The sequence below is a fragment of the Egretta garzetta genome, unplaced genomic scaffold (assembly GCF_000687185.1).
Source record: "Egretta garzetta isolate BGI_Z169 unplaced genomic scaffold, ASM68718v1 scaffold429, whole genome shotgun sequence".
Lineage (NCBI taxonomy): Eukaryota > Metazoa > Chordata > Aves > Pelecaniformes > Ardeidae > Egretta > Egretta garzetta.
In genome coordinates this window covers 289,258-310,259 of record NW_009260678.1, presented here as the reverse complement: position 1 = coordinate 310,259, position 21,002 = coordinate 289,258, and the positions used below count along the sequence as shown (strand labels likewise).

The 21,002-nt window shown below is 42.7% G+C and overlaps 2 protein-coding genes across 3 annotated transcripts in view; one reads left to right on the top strand and one right to left on the bottom strand.

The window, feature by feature from the left end:
• Positions 1-3,294, top strand: part of SPATA16 (spermatogenesis associated 16) — a 100,002-nt gene extending 96,708 nt beyond the window's left edge. Inside the window, 1 exon segment of the mRNA XM_035901190.1 lies at positions 3,115-3,294. Within this exon segment, the coding sequence (XP_035757083.1) occupies positions 3,115-3,294 (180 nt within the window).
• A 10,694-nt stretch (positions 3,295-13,988) lies between these two features.
• ECT2 (epithelial cell transforming 2) overlaps positions 13,989-21,002 on the bottom strand; it is a 28,534-nt gene continuing 21,520 nt past the window's right edge. Inside the window, exons 21-23 of one of the 2 annotated variants that reach the window (XM_009645789.2) lie at positions 20,032-20,139; positions 18,750-18,896; positions 13,989-15,416 (exon numbers count right to left, since the gene is read on the bottom strand). In XM_009645789.2, coding sequence (XP_009644084.1) covers positions 15,327-15,416; positions 18,750-18,896; positions 20,032-20,139 — 345 coding nt within the window. In that variant the 3' untranslated portion in view covers positions 13,989-15,326. Of the gene's footprint in view, positions 15,417-16,843; positions 17,153-18,749; positions 18,897-20,031; positions 20,140-21,002 lie in introns of those variants that run through there. The other variant, XM_035901192.1, reaches the window with a different exon arrangement.

The window sequence follows — 21,002 nt, the reverse complement described above, 5'->3', positions numbered from 1 at the left end:
AGAAGGAGAGATGAGGTGCTTAGGGCCAGGGTTTAGTGGTGGGATGGCAGGGTTAGGGGAACGGTTGGACTTGATGATCTTAAAGGGCTTTTCCAACCTAGACAATTCTATGATTCTATGGGAGAAGCGTGGTTTCACGTGTTCAGGGGAGTATCTAAGGGGCTTCACGCCAAGGAGGTCAAGCAGCACGTTCAGCTACCGAGAGCTGAGCAGAGCCCTTGCAGACAGGGTGCGACGCTGCTGACCAGCTCCCAGGCACACACGCACGCCATGTGGATGGGGGGATAGGAGGTGGGGAAACCCAACCCAGGCACAGACAGCGCAAAGGGCTGACCCGATGATGTTAATCCCTGTGTGGGTTGGGATCAGACCCAAAATGAGCCTCAGACAAGTCGCTGGCAACACCAGTAGTGAATGCTCCGCTGCGAACCCAGCCCTGCAGAGCCCATCGCTTGGGCTTCAGTGCTGCCCCAGCCCATCGAGTGGCTGCAGCGTTCGGCTATATAACCCCGAGATTCGGTCTCAATTTCAGTCTGTGGCCAGTTATTGCTCTGCTTGGCAATAAGTCACCACGTCTTTTCCAAAATCCACATCCCTACAACAGCTGTGGCTCTAACACTGAACTTGGCGGGGCTGGTTGTAAACCACATCCTCCTACCTACTCCCATCCACACAGATTCCTACTCAAACAGTTGGGGGGGGGAAAAAAAAAAGAAAAAGAACTCAGAGCTATTGATTCAAAAAATTTGCCTTTCCTCACGAGAGCCCCAGAGGTGGCTCACCGCAGCCAGGTGGCAGCGGAGCAGGCACAGGGAGGTTTTAAATCAAGGCGAAAGGCAGAAGCTCCCAATTTACTTTCTTAAAATGAAATGCGCAAGCTAAAAAGCCATGAATAAGCACTACTGAACACTGCAGCCGCCAAAAAGAGATTTTTAAGCTATTGACAAGATAAAGGGGTGGGGGGCAAGAGACTGTATTTTCATTGTGTTCATATGGTAATTTAAATCATGCTAGGGCTCAGAGCATACGGTGTAATTGTAAGTCAGCGAGGGTTTGAATGCCATCACTGCTGTGCAAATAACATCATCAGCTCATCAGCTGTGTCAGTAACATTGCAATTATGTAAGCAGCTATTATTTCCACCCCTGATCTGCCATATTAGAACTTATTTTGGGGGCTGGAGCTGACAGGTATTCTATAAATATGAAAAGCACACAACAGCAGCCGAGCGGCGGCGGGCAGGCAGGAACAGCATTCTGGTGGGGCTTTCTGGTGGCATCACCGGAGGGTCCTAGAGGAGCTGCTGTAAAAATCGTTGCTTTTCCAGCGCTCCCTTTGCCCTCACCCCACCCATCACCCAGGACCCCTTTCCCTTCCTCTTTGTGCTCACCCGAAAACAAGCACTGCCCCCAAAATAGAAAAGATTACTTTTAACCGCAGAAAGTTAAGGGGACGTTTTAATTTGGTCTGCTGCAGAAGAGTCTTGGGGGTTTGGTGGTTGTTTTTACAACGGCTAAGCCCCTGGACTGGAGCTTGGCACCCAGTGATTCATCTTTCTGAGTCTTCCCATGTGCTTTTGGCCAGATCAACGATTTCCTAAGCTTTTATTTCAGTTTCTTAAAAATGAGGCGAGCATAATGATTCCCTTCCCTAATCCTCTGGGTGTTTATATGGCGAGCACGTCACAGCAGAGCCGGCGAGGCTGCCTCCGGAGAGCCCCAACCTCCCCGTCCTCTGTCGCAATGCATCTCTCGCCAGCAGAAGAGCAAAACCCCACCAGCAGGTGCCCACCAAGGTTCACCAGCACGGTAGAAAACTCTTTTCCACGGCACCACGCACAGTGCTAGGCAAAGCTCATCTGCTAGGAACATCACCCCTGCAAGCTTCATGGGAGGAGGAGACTGAGTTCCCCTCCCAAACACATTCCTCGTGCCCTCGGCACCCCAGGGAGGCAGAAGCAACGGTCCCTACGCTGTTCTGCTGGCCTCCCTTCAATCCCTATTGCACACGCACAGCCCTCACCAGCCCAAACCATGACCAGAGCGCACGGCACGGCTTCGGGTTCAGGGCTGAGGAGCACTTCAGTAACAGCTCCATATAGGAATAAATACCCTAGGAAGCCACGCTCAAATTAATTCACAGTCAGCTGGTCGGTGTTGTGCCTAAAGAAGCAATGCTCCACTGAATGCGCGTCACGATGATAGATTAGGCCTTTTTTTTTTTTTTTTCCCCCTTTTTAATATTTCAGCTTAAAACGCAATTGGAAGATTGATTCTTTAGATCTTCACGTTATATAGGGTCTAGGTCTTGAGTATAACTCAGTGTGAAGGGAGATGATTCTCATCTTCACCTTACAGAAACGCTGCCTATCGCAAAAGCTGACAAAGGGTATGAATAAAGGTAAGGTATGGGGAGAGCACGCCATAAAATTATGAATGCCTGGTATTTACAGAATGCCTGTACACAGTACTATTAATCTATATTTTTGGTTGGTTTGAAATCGCTTCTGCAAGGAAGATGTGTCGCTCTGAATGTACTCTTTATTAGAATAATTACGTTTTTATTTGGGGGGGGACACTGAGGTCATCTATTCTCCTACTGTATTCTCTAGTGTATTATATTCATGGGAAAACATATTTATTCAGAACTTCATTTTGATTTAATAGAAAAATGGTTCTTGCCACAGCCATGTGGAATACTCATTTTTCTCCATGTGTTGATTTTTGGCATATAAATGCCACAAGCCTCTGTTCTCTTTCCTTATCGAGAAAAACTTGCCGGAGATTAATTTCCTCATCATCCCTTCCTTTTAAAGTGGCTGTTTTTCAATGCCATTTAAAGACAGAGTTGTGATAAATTCCCATTTTCAATGTACAGATTTCAATGAAAGAGTCTATTCCACGGCAGTAAAGTAATTGAATCCAAATGGAAAGGGACAAAAAAAATAAATTATGAAATCAGGTACTGCTACTCCAGCCAGCTGTATGCAAAGTGCCTTCATGTATTTTTCTTTCTAATGACAATTAGTTTTGAAATAAACTAATTGCAAAAGTTTTTCAAGTTTTTATGGAAGGGAAGGGGCATGCTTCTGACACCACTTCTTTCTAATTGCAGATTGGACTAATTGAAGACTACTTATACCAAGCAGAAGACAATTACTTAAAGAACAAAAGGCTGAGAACAGCTAGGATGGAAAAAAGGAAAATGAAGAGGACTCAAAGTACACAGCACTCTTACGGCCTAGGAGATACCAACCTGTCCGTTACCAGCCCCAAAGGCATGGCCACACAGTGAACAAGCCAATTAACTCTGTAGATATTTGATAGATAGGTCAAAACCCCCCACCTTTCCACTTAACGAGCCTTCCCCTCACGATGGGGTATCTTTAGCAAGACACTACTGCACTTCATTAGTCTTAACTGGCTGGAATAAATGTCCGTGAAAGGCTTGTTGTACATTGTCTTGTTTATTTAAACAGTAACACCCAGCCAAAAAGGGACCTGTATTTTCTGCTCTGAGAATATTCTGCATCCCAACTCTATAAAATCCTCCTGGTTTGATTATCGCCCAAGAAGCACTGAAAACAGAGATGCCTCCATCCTCAGCGAAGAGGAATTTGGCCTCACCTTGCCTTCTTTCCAGGTTAATGCCTTACTCTACAGGTATCAGTACATCCTATAGGCAAAAAGCAGCATCTGGCACCTTCGGGCTGCAGCAACTACAAGTGCAAGAAACACGGCGCTACAAGAAGAGAAAGGGAAAAAAGGAGCCCAGCTCTTGCCCTGCGGTTAAGAATGTGAAGCCCTTCACTCTCCTCTGGGCCCTAAGGATGATTTTTCCTGGTTGAGGATCAGCGACATGTCCTGCACCCCCACAGTGGCAGCCCATTGTGTAGGCACATCTTACGTCCATCTTACATTGGGGGTTGGACTAGATGACCTCTAGGGGTCCTTTCCAACCCAAAAGATTCTGTGATCCCTTTGGTCTTCAAGGGAGCCCAGGTTCCCAAATCCCCCGAGACCTGTCATCAGTGAGCAAAGCAACACACCGACTTCGCAACGGCGGTCACCTCATCCGGCGACGCTTGCCAGGCACCCCCGGCTGATGCGCACGGCCTCTTTCAAGGCTGGCATTTCCTTCCCGTTCACTGTCTTTACTTTGTAAGACTATATTACCTCACCCTAGAAAAACAGTATTCAGCTTGTCACATTTTCTCATTAAAGGGCGACTTTAAAACAAAAAAGATAGAAAGGAAAAATCCACACACACCCCCCAGCCTTAAGATTTCATTAAAAATCCTGGACCTCAAAGGCATTTAGCCACTTAATTCCCATTATCTGTGTATCACAGATAGGAGTCTAAATCCTGCAGATTTTTAGCTGCTATAGAGCATCTTCCTAGGCTCTCATAAAAGATTTTTGAAAACTAAGAAAGAACTGGCGAAAGCTTTGATGGTCCTTTGTTCACTGTTAACAGAATCACTATAAAGAAATCTTTTTGAGAAAACCTGAGCTAGCTTGAGCTCCTTAAACATGTGGGACAGAAAAACGAAGAATTATTGCCCTTTGGAGACGGCATTATTTTGCTATGGAGTTGGTTTTGTCAGGTGAAGTTTTATGACACATAGTGGCAATCATCCATCTCTGATGAGCAGACACACACTAAATCAGAAAGACTGCTCCCCACGGATCATCAAGTCACAGTCAACACACAGTTTGGTAAATCATGAGGCTCTTAAGCAAATACTCTTAATTTCATGCAAGCTGGCTTACAATTCTGCCATGTTTAATGCAAAATCAGGTATTTATTTACCTAGAATGCCAAAAAAGAATAAAGTGCACTGAACGCAGGTGATCTTTGGGAACAAAAAAGCAACATTGGTGGTGAAAAATTGTCGTCCGCGCAACGTGAACAAGTTGATCCGAGCGCACTGAGAAAGAGGTGCCAGGCTCATCGCGGAGCTTTGCGAGAGACCTGGAGCCGAGACAAGATGTGACATTTCGCTTCTCCAATATCAGGTAGGGCGGAAAACCTGTCTTACGCTGCAGATCAATACATCACGGGGGGAGAGAGAGAGAGAGAGACCATAGCCCAAATCAATCTGCAAGGTGTCGGAAGCATCTTGGCCAACCCGTGGCTACAGTGCCCTTTCGCCTCCAGGAAGCCACGGACCGAAGCAGTTGTCAGGAGATGAAGTCAGCGATGAGTCAAGGCAAAGCAAACATGAAAGGAGCCTCTGTCGTAGAGAGGGGCCTTGCTGTTTTCCCAAAATAACCATCTGTAAGGCACAGATTCCCAGGCCCAAATCTGCACATCTGCATAGTATTTTACTCAGGACTTGCTGAGAGTCAACTTTACCCCACGAATATAACCACGTTTCAGCTGGACAGCGGGCAGGGGGCGATTTCTGATGCTTGCTGCATGCAGTATAGCTTCTAAAGTATGAGATTTGCTAGGATCACCTGCAAAATTAAACCACATAATAATTAACTTGCCTTTTGTAGAAATTGCAGGCTGTATTACAATGATCCTCTGGCCTCTTAACTGGTGATTTCTGTAGGGTGAGGACGTATACCACAGCTCCTCTCATTCACAAATCATTATTCCAAGTTGGACTTCATCGCTCATCCTCCTTTTTGTTAAGAGCACATTAAAACCAGTCCGGCCCATGGCTGCTGAGGCTATTTTAGTCTCGTACACAAGGACACATCTGAGACCATTCCCCAAGAGTTCCACTTTCAGGTCACTTCTCTTTCAAAGACTGGTTTCCAAATGAATGATGGGGGGCTGTTTCCTTCCATCACAGATTTTTTTTTTTTTTTGGTCACAAAAATGATTTATCTGTTGACAGCTAGGTTCACTGGCCCCAGGCAACTGATGTCAGTTGAAACCGCTCAGTCGAAAGCAAAGAACACTATACCAATTTAAAGAAAGGAGGGGAAAAAAGAGAAAGGTATAAATACCCTCTCCCCTAAGACTGCCTCGTAACTCTTCTGCTTGCTGCTGCCATCCTTGCTACCTTGTAAATGCCAGAACGTCTGTGCTAAGCCCTGGAAGGGACAATGACCACAAGCAGAGTCAGCTCCTTCAGGTGTTAGGTACGTGCTTACTGTGCGGTTACAACACTAATTAGGACCCAGCGAGGTAGACTAGACAGCGTTTGATCTTCCCAAACACTTTTCACTTTCTCCATTTGTGAAGTCCCTTCTATCAAAGGCATACAAGAAAAACACTTGAAAAATACAAGTTTGTTATTCAAAGTGATGGAGAAGGGGTCTACAGCTAAAGTATTAAATTAAACACACCACCAGAGGAAGACGACAAAATGCGCTCACGACATCCAGCGGTAGGGACAAAAGGAGGACATGCACTCATGGCATCCCCTGCTGGGGGGCGCATCAGCAGTCTGCTGTTGCTATTTTCCCCTCTGTAGTCAACAAGAGGGACGGTACGCAAAAAATAATTCAGAGTACCTCGGTCACACTCCTGCCTCCGCCAGTATCTCCTTCCACCTCCGTCTCACATCAAAGGTGAAGGAGAAAAGAATGGTTACAAGTTTACCTTCAAATTTGACTACAGAGATTGCAAGCTCCTCAGAACTCCTGTCTTCCAGTCCACTCTAGGTGGCCTCTCGGGAATGAGCATATTAATACTTCTAAACAAAACACCACCTAAAAAGCAGTCTCATATTAAGAAATCTATAAACTAATCATGAGTTTATCAACACAGAAGACCTAGGAGGGATATCAGGCACCACACAGTACTTCCAAAACAAAGCGTATGGCTAAAAGTAGAAGACTCTATGTACATATACGCTGTCTTATGCTTACAACCGAGCCGAGAAGTCGTACAAATGCACCCTGTTGCTTATTCAGTGGCTAGGTGCAATCACACATCTTTAATCTCAAAACCCAGAACAACAGCAGGCCACAGTTTTACATTTTTCCGTTTGAACTACAATCATTGTCACAAGAGCCAATTTCACGTTGGGTTCTTTCTTGTTCTTGTTGCAATTCATCACGAGAAGACATGAGATCCAAGATACCTCGACAAGGCATAGTCCATGAATAATACAATGCATTACTTTGACCTTTTCAGTTTGCTTTGTAGTGTGATTGGCCAACCATTCCTGTCCTCCTCTGTTAACCACCCCATTAACCTGGGAGGAGAAGGTGGAACGGACAGACAATTAGCCAGCAGAATACTAAAAAGGTTAACACAGGTGCGCACGGCCCTGGCTTTCTTGAGCTTTAATGGGTATTAAGATTCTGCAATCTCTTTCCTTTCTCAAAGTCTGCAGGGAAAAAAAAAGAAGAAATCGCACAAGATGAACTTTGTTCTCATTTCAGATTATAATCATGTAGTTCCTTTCAGATGTCACACTTGGATGATTCTAGTTTATGCGTGAATAAACCGAGAAGAATGTTTATTTTTACCCCTCTCAATATGGAGAATATTCAATTAGAGCGCTGAACTTTTTCTTTGAAGCTGGTCATTCTTGAGTAAAGGAAAATTGGAGAAAGTAGAGGCGAAAAAGCTCCATACGGCAGCCGCCTTTAAAAAGGTCACACTCGCTACACTAACTACGCCAGCTGAGTCATTCCAGTCATTTCCTAGTCAAAGAGAGGAAACGGTGGAATTTTCCACCCTGAGGGCTGTCAGCTGCAGAAAGCTTTATCTGGGTGTTCACCAGCACTGGCGGATCTCGCGTGTCTCAGGCACGTGAAGCAGACGAGGCACGGGAGGTCTTGGTGGAGTTGCAGAAGTGCCTGGTGAAAGCAGCTGCCTCGTTTCTCTGGGGTTTCATACGCCTTGGTAAAATCTTGCCTTTCTTTTTTTTATGGAAGGATCACACATCACGAATGACACAAAGTTATGTAGGCAAGCATCCAAAAGTGTTTTCCAAAGCCTTGTAGTTATAAAAGACCTAACTTCAAGACTTCACATGAGCTTCTTTGCTCATAAATATTTTCTAACATTACTCTGGTGGTTCAGTTACCATGACCTGGGACGGTTTGTTTTTCAGACGCTGCCACATTCTTGTCTTGGTCCGAATGTGTTATTTTGAGTTGCTATTAACAGCAACGATATTAAATATTTACTTTAGATGGGAGAAGTGGGGGCAAAGAGAAAGGCACCTTTCTGCTACCCATTAGAATGCCAAATTTTACATTTATTACATGTATTGACCGCAGTAACGCAGAGTCTTTTTTATTATCTCCCAGTAATAATATAATCTCTATTTTGCTTAAGGTGAACGGTGATATTCGGACGGGAAGAATTATTAACAAAGAAAAGAGAAAGCCCTAAATTATAAAAATGACTTTCATGGCTTCTCTCTGTAATACATTTTAAGTCCAGAAGGGACCATTAAGATCACCTATATGCCAAGGATTTTTACACTGTTCTTTTTGATATATGGGATCTCAAGGAACATAGCATTTCTTCTGACCCTTGCTCTTGAGCATTCTCTTTGATGGATTTTTACAAACTATGGACTGAAATATTCACACACTTAGGGGCATGCTCACAAACTGAGGGAGATTAGAGAAGCGTAATTGCCTTTCAGAGGTGCAGGCGTTCTTTTTAGGATAAAAGTTTCGCTGTGTTTTTGTGACAAATTCAGCGACTGAAATCAGCACAGAGAAAAGTTTAGCAGGCTGCGGTACCTTTAACGTGTTGATCTGAAGAGATCTGTAGCGATTTTAATGAGCCCTTGGTTTTGATTTAAAGCCTGGAACAGAACTGAATATTCCTGGGTGGTTAGTGAGAAAAGTTACAGCGGCTCTAACATTTACCAGCTGCCCGTAACTCTACCCATGGCCGTTCGGGACTCAACGGACACCATCACCACGAGACGAACTCCCAACCTCAACAGCTCGTTTCTGTGGATCGCTATCACAAATTCAAACATATCACTGATGAGGAGAGCAGTCACCCTGTCAAGAACCAGATGATTAAATTCTGGGTGGGTTGACTACAAAATGAAGAGAAAGAAAAAAAGAAAGACAAGCTATTCCTGCATTTTTTCTACTGTCTGGGTGACCTGGGGAGTACCTAGGGCAGGGAATGACTTGTCCCCTCCCACAGATGAAGGATTAAAACCTTGTTGTTCTTCGTGCTCACTAAATGAGGGCTGAGGCGATCCGTCAGGGAACGCGAGCGCCAGGGAACACGCCGAGTTGTTATACTGCCTCGAACAGATTCTCTCCAAAGCCTCCTTTATAAGCAACGCAGCAGTAACTTTATTTTGGAAATATATTTATCCACCACTATTGTTAAATGTGCCCCGAGGATTTTTGTTTTCCGGAGGGATGAGACCAGCAGCTTTTTCATATCAACAAACAAGCAGGGAGAAAGCTTTTTTGTTAAGAGATGGAGTGTCACTTTTCGTGGGGGTAAAAGCCAGAGGTGCATAAAACAGAATTCTGCCATTTAATTAGTAATCAGCAATGATCTGTCAGTCAGAGTTACTGCAATTCATGAACTGTTAAGTCAAAGCAAAAATGGCAAGCAATTAGACTGTATCCATTAGAGCTTTGCTAGCGCTCACTCCTAGAGCTAGGGTTTCAATCCGAGGAAGAACTGGAAGTGTGAAATTCCTTAATATATTCAGCTTTTTAATTAGCAATCAGTGCTGATTTGTCAGCCATACCAACTCTAATGCACGAGCCATTGAAACACAGAAAAAAAAGTCACATTTTCAAAATCATTTATGCTTATATTTACATCCCCTCTGGGCTGAAACATTGGAGAAACTACCGAAATATCATCTTTGCCACGACGGAGCAGCAGAAAGCATGTAGGCACTTGCAATCCAACATTGCCAATGAATTACTGGCTGTTTGGGTAAAGACAGAGGTTGAATATTTATGAGAGGTAGTTAGTATCTCCAAACACTGACAAATAAACATTACCATTTTTAACTGCACACGAGCCAAAATCTCCAAGAGCTCAGGTAACGCAATTGAGATTCCAGTCAATCCCATTTCAAAGACTCCATTAACAAATTGATAGCGTGCTTACCTGGCAGCCATGCTTTCCTCGAGCTCTGGAAGGAGAAGGCGGTGGTGGAAGAGAAGTGCAAAAAGTCATCCTTTACCCGATCTGCAGAGGTGCCGGGGGAACCTGAGCTGGCGAGGCAGAACGCAGCCTGCTCCTGGGCTTCGGTAGGCTCAAGATTTTGCCTCCCCCCCAAAATAGGATGGGCTCTGCAGTACTCCTGGTAAGCTGAGCAGCAAAGCTGGGCTCTCCAGCATTAGGCCAAAAGCTGCTTCCTTCCTCCTCAGCCCTCGAAAAAATTGAGGTGCTGGAGGGAGAGGGGGATTGAGAGGTATAAAGTTCTCCTCTTTCTACCAATATTAATATAAATAACAGAACTTCACTTGCCTAATTTCACTAATACAAACTACCCACACCAGGCCTCCCTACGTAGGATAACAACAAAAGGATGCTTCGCATCTCTTTGAAAGCATTTTTTTTTCACTACATCACAGATATCTGTATTTATATGTATAATAACTTGCCTCAACCGCAGAGGGTAGCTCCCACTATAGCCTGACTCTCCTTCAAGTCACTCTGGGTGTATGGATCAGCTGATAAAGGCACCAAGACAGCTTAAACTAATTACAGTTTGCAGGTAGGGTGGTAATTGCACTCCTAACTGCCTAAATTAGGCATACAAAGGCATGGTTGCATTTGTAGGGAGGCTGATGGAATACCTTGTGCCAGCTGAAAATTCAGCCCTAAATAGTGGTAATGTTCGTATCTAAAAATTACTTTTGTTTGCCTAAGGTCTGACAGCGTTACATCTATTTCACTAGATGTTTAATTAGTTTGTTTTCACGGTGTTCTCATTTCCATTTTAGCTTTCGTTACTGATGGGAGAGAGCAGGTTTCTGGCTTTGCACTTAAAACTGGTCCCAAGGCAAAGAACATGGCACCAGCTTACCTTCACCCTTCCAATGTCAGCGCATAGAGCACTCAGCCAACATTTTAAGCTCTCAACAGCTTTTGTGCTTTTAAAGTACATGCTAGCTAGCCCCTGTTTTGTCTCTGATGGCTGGCTTTCAGCGGTTGTAAACATCCATCTCACTGTGGAGTTTTCAGCTCCTATTTTTGAAACAGCGACTATTTTTCTGCAAAATACAGGTCAAGCCGTCCTGTTGAATCTACAACAGATTCACAAACAGGTGCTCTCAAGCAGCTGTAATCTCTCCACCTTTTCTCTTTGAACAAAAACCTATAAAAGATTAATCATCTTAGTCCATAAATGCTTTAATAGCTCGCCGTGAGTGGATGTTTATGAATTCCAGGTATAGGTTTGTGAATGGCTGGACCACTCCAGCCCAGACTAAGCTACGTGAGGAAGGTCACGATTCAGATATCAACAAAAGGAGAAGAGTTCAGCTCCAACCTGTGTCCCAGACTTCCTCTGGTCTCTTGGCCAACTGCCCGCTTCTTTAATATCTCAGGGGGGTTTTCACTGATTTTCTTTTTTAAGCAAACAAACTATTGCTTCCTTATCCATCACCCTGCCTTGCTACAAGCTTTAGTCTACGTACTCCCTCCAACCTACCGCCCAGTAGCTATTCAGGCTCCTTAAACACCAATGATAGAATGAACCTCTGAGCACTGGTCTGCATTTCAACAGGTAACAGAGAGGTTGGTAACACAAGACGTAATTTTCTCAAAACGTTGAAGGGCGTACTCGAACAAACCCCATGGCCACATACATACAGCACACCTACTCAAAGGGATTTTCTTCTCGGAGCAGTACTACCCAGAAGCTCAGGATACAGATAGCAACAAGGGAAGCAAGCAAGCCCGCTGCTGGAAAACCGCGTTCTCCTTGAAAGTTTGGATCAGAACGGTGAGATGTCCCCACCTAACACCCACCCAGCAGAAGACCCTTTCCTTTGATAGCTGTTCTTCCATTTTAAGAGGCACCAATCTACAACGGTTAAGAGTAAGGATTCTCGTAGCAACGCGTAAGAGCTCATTGAACTGTTTGATTTCGCACAGCCTACAAGAGGGTTGTGTCTTAAACAAAGATCATCTTTCGACCTCCTCTTCAGAGGCTTCCAGTCCTTCTGGACGAAAGCAATTCTGTATGCCGAATGTGTGCTGGCTAACTCCGTAGCGCAGCGGTTAGTGAATGAGAGCCAGGCTAGAAAGAAATGTCCTTTTCCTCCCAAAGTTTGTTCCTTGAGGAGTTGCAGAACAGACGCTATAGTCCTACCAATACCAACGCCTCAGCATAAAGACCTAAGACATTATATTTAATTCAACTAAACTCTATTAAACTAATTAAAAAATTATTCAGGAGATTTGATTTATCTGTATCCTGATGGCAGCTAGGTATGGTACAAAACCAGATGACTACTGTTACTCGACAAGGCACATCCCGCAACAGCCAGATGGTAAAGGATTATTGTTTAAAATTCTGGGTTTGAGAACCAGCCTCACCTAAAGTTGAAAAGAACACCAACCAAAATACCCCCCAAAATCATGCACTTGTTCTAATGCTACACGTGCACATAGTATTGGAAATGGAGGAGGTGGGGGCAAAGCTCTGATGTGTAAAATTATTTTTGCTTGTTTCTATTACTCTGGAGCACCTGACTGAGAAAGCTCACTTCTACCTCCAATCCTCCTGTCACATACTCATTCCTTGCCGCTGTGTGACAGCTGTAAAACTAATAAGCACTCTTATTATCCACTCAGTCAATAGAACCACAGAACAGACCCCCGGGGAGCCCCACTCAATATGACCCCAGCGGATACCAGGAGGACTGGCTGTCCCAGGGGTAGAGATCAGCCAGTTTTGTGTTTGCTCACGGGCACTTTCCCCTCTGCTCACCAACTTAAAATACCACCATGCGAGGCAACGCCCCCCTAAAACTGGGTCAGACCATTCCGACTTTTTTTTCTCCAGTATCTGAAAGACTTGTTACACTGCTCTCGGTAATTAGATTGAGAACAAGTTGTCAAATCAGCAAACCAGTGTTAATTATTACCTATCAGCTTGTTATTTTAACCCAAAATCTCACTGCTTGTACTCTTCTCCTTTTCACAGAAAAACTTCTGGTCCTCTGACAGTCAATACCCAAAAAAGCAGTTAAGGGCTTCAGTGCAAGCCTAAGACACACATGGGTAGGGTATCCTCTCCCCCTGCCTTCAGCTAACCGCTGCCAGAATAAATCACCTTAGAGCATGGTCACAGAGCAGCAGACAGAGTCATGAACATTGTCTGGTTTAAGTCATCTCATTTAATTACAGGGAGACCAAGCTGCCATTTTTCTCTTAGTCCTAACCTAAGATTTTCTCTTTTTTTTTTTTTTTTTAACAGTACCCCTCTTTTCTAACAAAAATAGGGGCACCTCCTGCTGCCACTTGACGTAACAGGTTAAGATAATAATGCATGCAGAATGCAGGAGGGGGTAAAGTCATGCTGGAGGCAGGCATAGTCTTCCTCTTTCTTCTCCTCCTCCAAAAGTTAGTAAGACTGGGCAGAACGAGTTCCTCCCTTGGAAAGTTAAATGCAACAAATGAAGAGCAGCAGGACTCGGCCCTCCAAGCAATCACTTAGCATTCATTTAGCAACAACAGAGCTGTGCAGTAGCAGGAACAATGTGCTAAGCACCAGAGGTTCAACTGGTTTGAGCACAAGTGGATGTGATAGAGAGCTAAATACAAATTATTTGGAAATTAAAGACAACCAGAGGAATACCGATAGGCTCGTATTATCATAAATCTCCATGGAGTTCACCAGGTTGAAGATGCCCTTCCAAAGATAACAAAAAAAAAAAGAAACCAAACACTGTTGTTGATTTTCTTTAGCACAGTATTTATTGAATAGTTTGATCCCTAGAGCCACTTTATCATGTGTCAGTGCATATTTAACTCAGATGTTTATTTTGAATGGATAAGGCTAAAAATACCCCCCTGGATACCTATATCCAGGGGAGGAGGGGAGAAGGGTGAATACATTAAGGAAAACAGAAGCTTGGTCCTACCACATGGTGTACTTTATTAGGAATAGCTATACAGCTAACCAGAGTACAGGTGTAGGCTGGAGCCCAACACAACACCTTCTACGTGAAGAGACAAAGCAGACGCTCACAAAAGCCTGTTCAGCAAAGCCAGAAGCAGTGTTATTTTAAACAGTTTATTTACATTGCTTAGATTGGCAAAAACAGCTATAAAAACCAGTTAGGTGACACAGTCAGAAGCATCACTAATTACATATAGACATAAGACACTGGTGGTTAAAAAGAAGCCAGAGGTGGAGAACTCTGGCTAACACAGACAGAGTTTAACCATTAATGAAATTCAGAAATATACATATTTAGGTAGTTCCTGAGATAGCATTGCATCATACTAAGTGTTCAGAGGAGAGGAAAAAAGTGAACGTACAGGTTTGAAGGAAGACACATGAGATACACAAGAAAGCCAGGTAAAAGCCTTCGGAGTACTACCCCTGATGTTTGACACACCAAAATCAGGCCCTCGGGTTACGATGTCACACCAGTAGTCCCATGCATTAAATAATGATTCGTTAACCAATTATGTGGAAGCTGGGGGGCTTGGGGGTTGGTTTAAACAGCCCTCCTGAAAGGGAGTGCAATTATTTGCCCCAGACTTCCACTTCAAAGAAATTCAAAGAATTCAATTGATCATTCTTGGTGGTCAAAGCTAGTCATAGCCTTTAAATTTACTGTTCAAATAAACCCACGTAACACACCACTGTGTTACAGTGAGGCTGCAGAAGACCATAATCACAGAAACTCAATTCTATTTTCTTTATAAACAATTACTTTTATAAAATATCTGGAATAAGCAGCTGTACAGCAGGTTAATTGTCACACTTGAAAGGTCAGGTACTTCATAATGCAACTCCGTTTAAGAAATCAACAATTCAAACATTAGAGTGCTCTGCCAATTGATGAAGTTAGGCAAGCATGAGAGTCATCCAAACTAGAAGTTATGCGAACATCATCTTCATTTCAAAAACCCAACAATAGTTTATTGCCTAGAGGGGACAATTTCCACAGGAAAAAAATGCTTTCATTATGTTGGTGAGAAAATAAATTTGTGCAAGGGAATACTGTGTCTTAAATGAAGACAGAGTTCTTATTCCACTGATTAGCTGATCTGCTTCAATACAACTAAAAACCCCTTGTGATTAACTTAGTGTTATCTAACATTTTGCTAATCATTGCTAAGTGCTAATGACTAAGGTACCATTAATGTCAGTAACAGGTCATTTGAACAGCCAGCTGCTTGTCAGTCACTACAATACAGCATTGTATTTTAAACCTGCTTTATATCAAGTGGGTTGTTGATCGACTTAACGTATGACTCCTCCTTTCAAAGATTGAGGGAAGACTGACCAAGGAAGGAGAAGGAATACCCTGTTGGGGAAGAAAAAAAAAAATGAAAGTTACTTGATCATTTATTAGCTGATGTCAATAGTGCAGTAATTCTTTCTCAGCCTTGATGCATAGTGTAAGGAATGTGGCACTACAGACAATATTTAAGATTGGCAGCTGTTGAAATTAAAAAGTCAGCATTTCTGGATTTTGAACAGTGAGGTTAAACAGCACCAAACAAGTAGAATGCGTGTATTTAAAAAAAAAAAATGCAGAAGAAAGCTTTTCCTTGTTACCAGCCTGGAGAAATTCAGAATGCAAGACCGTGTTTTTGAAGAGCAGCCGTTAACCAAGTATTAGCGTACATCATGCATCACACTTTTTGCAATAATAATCTCCCTGCAACTTGAAGGCAAGACACACATTATGATAATCTTCGAGAAATGGAGCTTCCCTCAGATTCTACAGCTTTCTGTATTCTTAGCAGCTTTCAGCCCCAGATTAGATGCTGAACACAAGCCTTCTTGGCTACAGAAGGCAATAGACATCACGATGATTCGTCAAAGCTTGCTTTAACTGCGCCTGGATGGGCACAAACTAGGCAAAAAGCTGACTTCTCTGGTGCTAGGAGCATAGGCTGCTTCTGGACTTAAAATTACAGTGAAACCACCACATCAATGTGTAGCACTAGAAGTTAACCTCTCTGGATCAACCGGATTTTATATTCTTTTTACATTAGACCTCAAGATACTTTCACAAGCAATCTTCTGTTGCTCTTTATAGCACAGCCAAGCTTTTCAGCATATAAACAGGTCATGGCAGTTAGGCAGCTTGCTGCACCTGCATGCTTCAAGAATCCTTTAAATAGGGATATTTTGAGCAGGTAAGGATATACCACTTCACTATGAAATCTAATGCCTGTTTATGGCACAAGTTCCATTTGCAGTCATAGGCAATATTTGAAAATTAAATCCTAAACTCCTCTTTATATAGCAGCTCTTATTAGATTCTAAAGTATTTTATACACGATATTTTTTTCTATTTACAGATGGGGGAAAAAAACCCCACTTAAAACTGTAGGTAAAATCAGCTGCTCAGGACTTCCCTGCAACCACGTTACTAAAGTCCTCAGAACTCTGGCCAGTGAGCTACACTGCCACTTGGACAACTGAACTGGAACAAGAAGCAATTCAACTGTATAGAAATGAGTCAAGAAAAAAAGAAATCAGAAAAATTAAAGTTAAAAGGATGTGTGAAAGAATGAACTTTGCACCCAGAGCCAAGAACACAATTAGACCACATGTGAGTGTTGACTCCAACCCTGTGCATTAGAACAAGGCAAAGAAAAACCCAACACCATTTAAAACACTTTGTAGGTTCTAGGGTTGTGTATAGTTGTACCATGCTGTTTTAGTTTAGAGGAATCAAGATTTTTTTTTTTTTTTTGCTCACTTCATGCAAGATGGGCATTAACAGTCAGGATTTGATGCACAGAATTTCTCAGCACCACAATGGTTATCATCTCCAGCATCACCACAAGTGGCAGTAATAATAGGGAGAGGACATGAGCTGTCCGAGGCACGACCATCTAAGCTTTCCAAGTTGGAAGAGTTTTTTTCTTCTACAGCTTTTGAAAGATGAATATTTGGAGAGCCAGGACACAGCACAGGTCGAGGCCTGGAATTTTGATTGCTCCAATCAACAGAATTGGAACGATGAACATTAACAATGCATTTGACAGATCCATTTAGGCTGCACGTAGAAGACGAACGAGCAATCTACAATTAGGAAGGGGTTCAAGAGTTAGTCCAGACAAGAAGAAAAACAAGCATCCAAGCTTCGTTGATATTTTTACTCTATAGTTTTGCTACACCAAAAAATCCCCACATAAGCACAGGCCAAGATTTTACTTAAAATGTCCAAACAGCAGCTTTGACTCTCAATGGACTCAAGACAGGTTTCCTGCAGCTTTAGTTTCCTACTCAAGAACGGCACTTTGAAGGGCTAGAATCCAAGCCTCTCTTTTCCCCTCAACCTCACATTTTAACCAAAAAGGCTTTATGCAAGTGCAGTGGTGTGGGGGATCAGTTAAAACAACCACACACACATGTGGTCTGCTGCCAAGCTGCACCTTACTACCTACCTCAGAGGTCCAAGAACTCTGGGAAGAAATTTTAAATAGGAAAATAGTTTTTACTACTATAAATTCCTAGCATTTTGTAGAAAAAAAAAAAAGTATTTTTGTATGGGGTAGACACACAGAGAGACAAGTGCATGACTTGGATTTTCATGAGAAATGATATACAGTGCTGTATCCAAATGAAGACAGAATATCAGAAATTGAGAACAATTATTAGAGCAATCATAACTGCAGGAAGAAAATGTCTACAGACAACTAGGGGATAGCCATGCTGGTAGGTTGTGGGTGTTTTTTTTTATTTCCTGTAAAGCAAATACTTCCTCCCTTATTAATTCATGTTTTCTCACATCTATCTCATGTGGAAGAGCAGGGCAATATCTTTATGTTGTACGATTTAATGGCCACTCAAACATACTGAATTATCTCCATGTTAAGGTACTGACGTATCAGGCAGGATATACAGGAAATCCTCTTCTTGGCCTTCTGTCCTACGAACTACAGACTTTAAAGTAGATGTTTACTCAGCATACAGATTTACTCTAACACTAGAATAAAAGCAACAATGATGAAAAAAATCCTCCAAATAAAGTCTGCTTTACCAGACTGTACTAGGAAATGGAGTTTGACCTGATGTGGCAGAAAAGAGCTGCAACAGGTGGTCAGGCAGAGCAGAAGAGTTGCAGCATGTAGAGCAATATATTATTTTACCAAGTTTTTTTAAACATGTATAAGGAGATCGCTCCCTTGCCTTTTTAAAAACTCTCAGGCCGCAGCATCTGTATTTTGCTACCCTTCCTTCCCTGTTTGTTTCAAAGGATGTCTAACTCGCTACTTTCACCACGCTATTCAGGGCTGTACACCACATTTGTATATATTGTCCAAAACCAAAAGCATGAGCCAACATGCTCATTGTGTTGGAAGTTTCTCAGTCTTTCAGAAGAGGATACTTATTCCACCTATGGCAAAAGAGATTGGGTTTTTTTCCCCCAACTTAATTGTACAAGCTAACTCCCAGTTTCTAGTACATAGAGCACATTTTTCTGCATTTTCAGCAAGCAAGTCATCTCATTAAACAACTCTTGCTCAGAAAAAAAAAACATGACTATGAATGTAGTTAAAAATAAGTTTTTCCACGGTGGATCTTGAAATTGTTGAAGTAAGATCAGCACCAGACATTAAAATAACTGTGAACTTGAAAAGGTTACTTATTTGGCCTGCACAGCCAAATCACTTACCGCTAATGATGATGTACTAGTCAGTCGGCTGCCTATATAACTCTCATTAGCTGAACTGGGACTTCTTCCTTCTGTTGCACTATGCGACATTAAAGCCCTTCGAAGAGCTCTCTTTGGTGTTTTTGAGAAAGAAAATGCTCTTGTAACCTGAGGAGTTTGACAAGCAGTTATACACTGACAAAAATCAGGCTGTAATAACCATTACGATATAGGCTACCATTCAAATTTTGAACGTCTGTAGGACATCTATTAAATATTAATATGGCTGTATCAAAACTAGCCACACACCCACAAGGCGATCCAACTTTTAAGGCTCCCCATCGCCCTTGCTCTTCTGACTGTCCAAATATGAAGACAGCATAGTGGGGGAAGAGGGTAGAGATTCAAGTAAGAAGTCAAAATAAGGTCCAGTCAAGTGGGCTTCCCCACACATCTTGGGTTCTGCAAAGTCAGGCCCCCCTCCTTTGAGTTGCTCTCAGTTTAGTCTTCAGCAGCTTCCAAACTACAGCAGCCTCTACAGTTCTCTAAGAAACGGCATTACCATCATGAGCATAGTAAGCCTGCTGCAAGGCTGCTGAGAATGGGGAACAGATTCCTCCTTGCTGCATCACTCTCTGTCAACCCTTCTCACACACCACATATTTTAGCAGAACCAAACCCAGCGCCACAGCCAACGTGACAGAGCAGAGAGGCAGCCTTCCTCCTGCCTCCCAGCCAGGTCTTAGCAGAGCAGGGCACAGTTCCTCAGACCATGAGGTGAGAGCAGCCGAGCCATACACAAAGGAAAGCGTACACAGGCAGACACCAGCATTCAGCACTTACTTCCTTGCTATTTCCTCATCTGTTTTATCACCGGGACATGCATACTCTACAGCCATCCTACTTTTGAAGGTATTTGAATTTAAACAATTGCACCCAGCTTTAACACACCATTCAATATACTAAAAATAGCTACAGCTGAGGGTTGGGCTTTTTTTGGAATATATTTAAAAGATTCAAAATATTAAAGAATCAGCTCCATAACAGACTCAAAAATGATTCCATAATACCTATGACCGTAACACTTAAGACTATACACAGATACTCCAAAACTACTCAGTCAAAGCCTCAAATACTCCACACCTTCTTTCTTTAAGGAGCTTATACTTAAGGGGTTTAGTTCAGATTAAGTTTTTCCTGTCACTACTGTAAGTACTACAAAACACCCAGAACAGGAATACTAGCACAATTCCCTGACAAAAGGGGGGGTTTACCATAAAGCACTGTCTTTGCAGTATCTTACCTTTTTTGACGTTTTCTTTATTGCCCTGGATGCTCTGCTTAAGGTACTGTCCATATCTTTAGTACTTACTTCAACTGAATCAGGATCAGCAGTATAAATGAGATTTTCCTACAGACAAAAATAGTCTTAATAATGGTCAAACATCAGCACTTGTCAAAATATCTTCCTCTACTTCATTAGACCACATTTAGAGGTTTAATTGCCATATTCCTCCATATTTAACCTTCAATATACAGTTAAGCAGCTATTTGCTTTCATGCCCTTTCATGAGGATAACTGCTGGTACAATCAGTTTATGAAACGACTTCATCAGTAGTTTTACATTTGGTTTGTTTGATTCAGTTTCAAGTTCAGGGTTGACCAAAGTAAAGCCAGTAGTTCTGAAGTATACCTGGGGAGTTCCAAACCGCACATACCCCTTTGTTTCACTGACACATCTAGCACTCTCCTGAAGTGAGATCTTGATAGCGCCAGCTGTCAAACATTAAGACTAAACAGATGTTTCAGAATAGCCACAAGTTTGTTTGGGTTTTGGGTTTTTTTTTCATGCCTCATTCTTAAACTCTAGCATGTGCAGAGCAATCTCTAACTAGCTACTTACAAAACTGACAGGGGTATGCATGGCAGTAGGAAGTTACTGGGGATTTTTGGTTGTTACCTTTTCTCTAAATAAAAACCTAAACCAACAACAGTTTACCTAATAAAAAAAATTGGAAAAGGACACCAGACAGCAAGCTGTACGGCTATTCCTAGTGCCTAACAAAGAGTAGTTAAAGCCTTTACTGCCACCACGTGGCAAAGTCAACACCATCTCATTCTCACATGATATCAGGAAAAATTCCTTCACTGAAAGTGTTGTCAGGCACTGGAAGAGGCTACCCAGGGAAGCAGTAGAGTCCCCATCTCTAGAGGTATTTAAAAGCCAGACAGACAAGGTGTTTAGGGACAGGGTTTAGTGGTGGACAGGTATG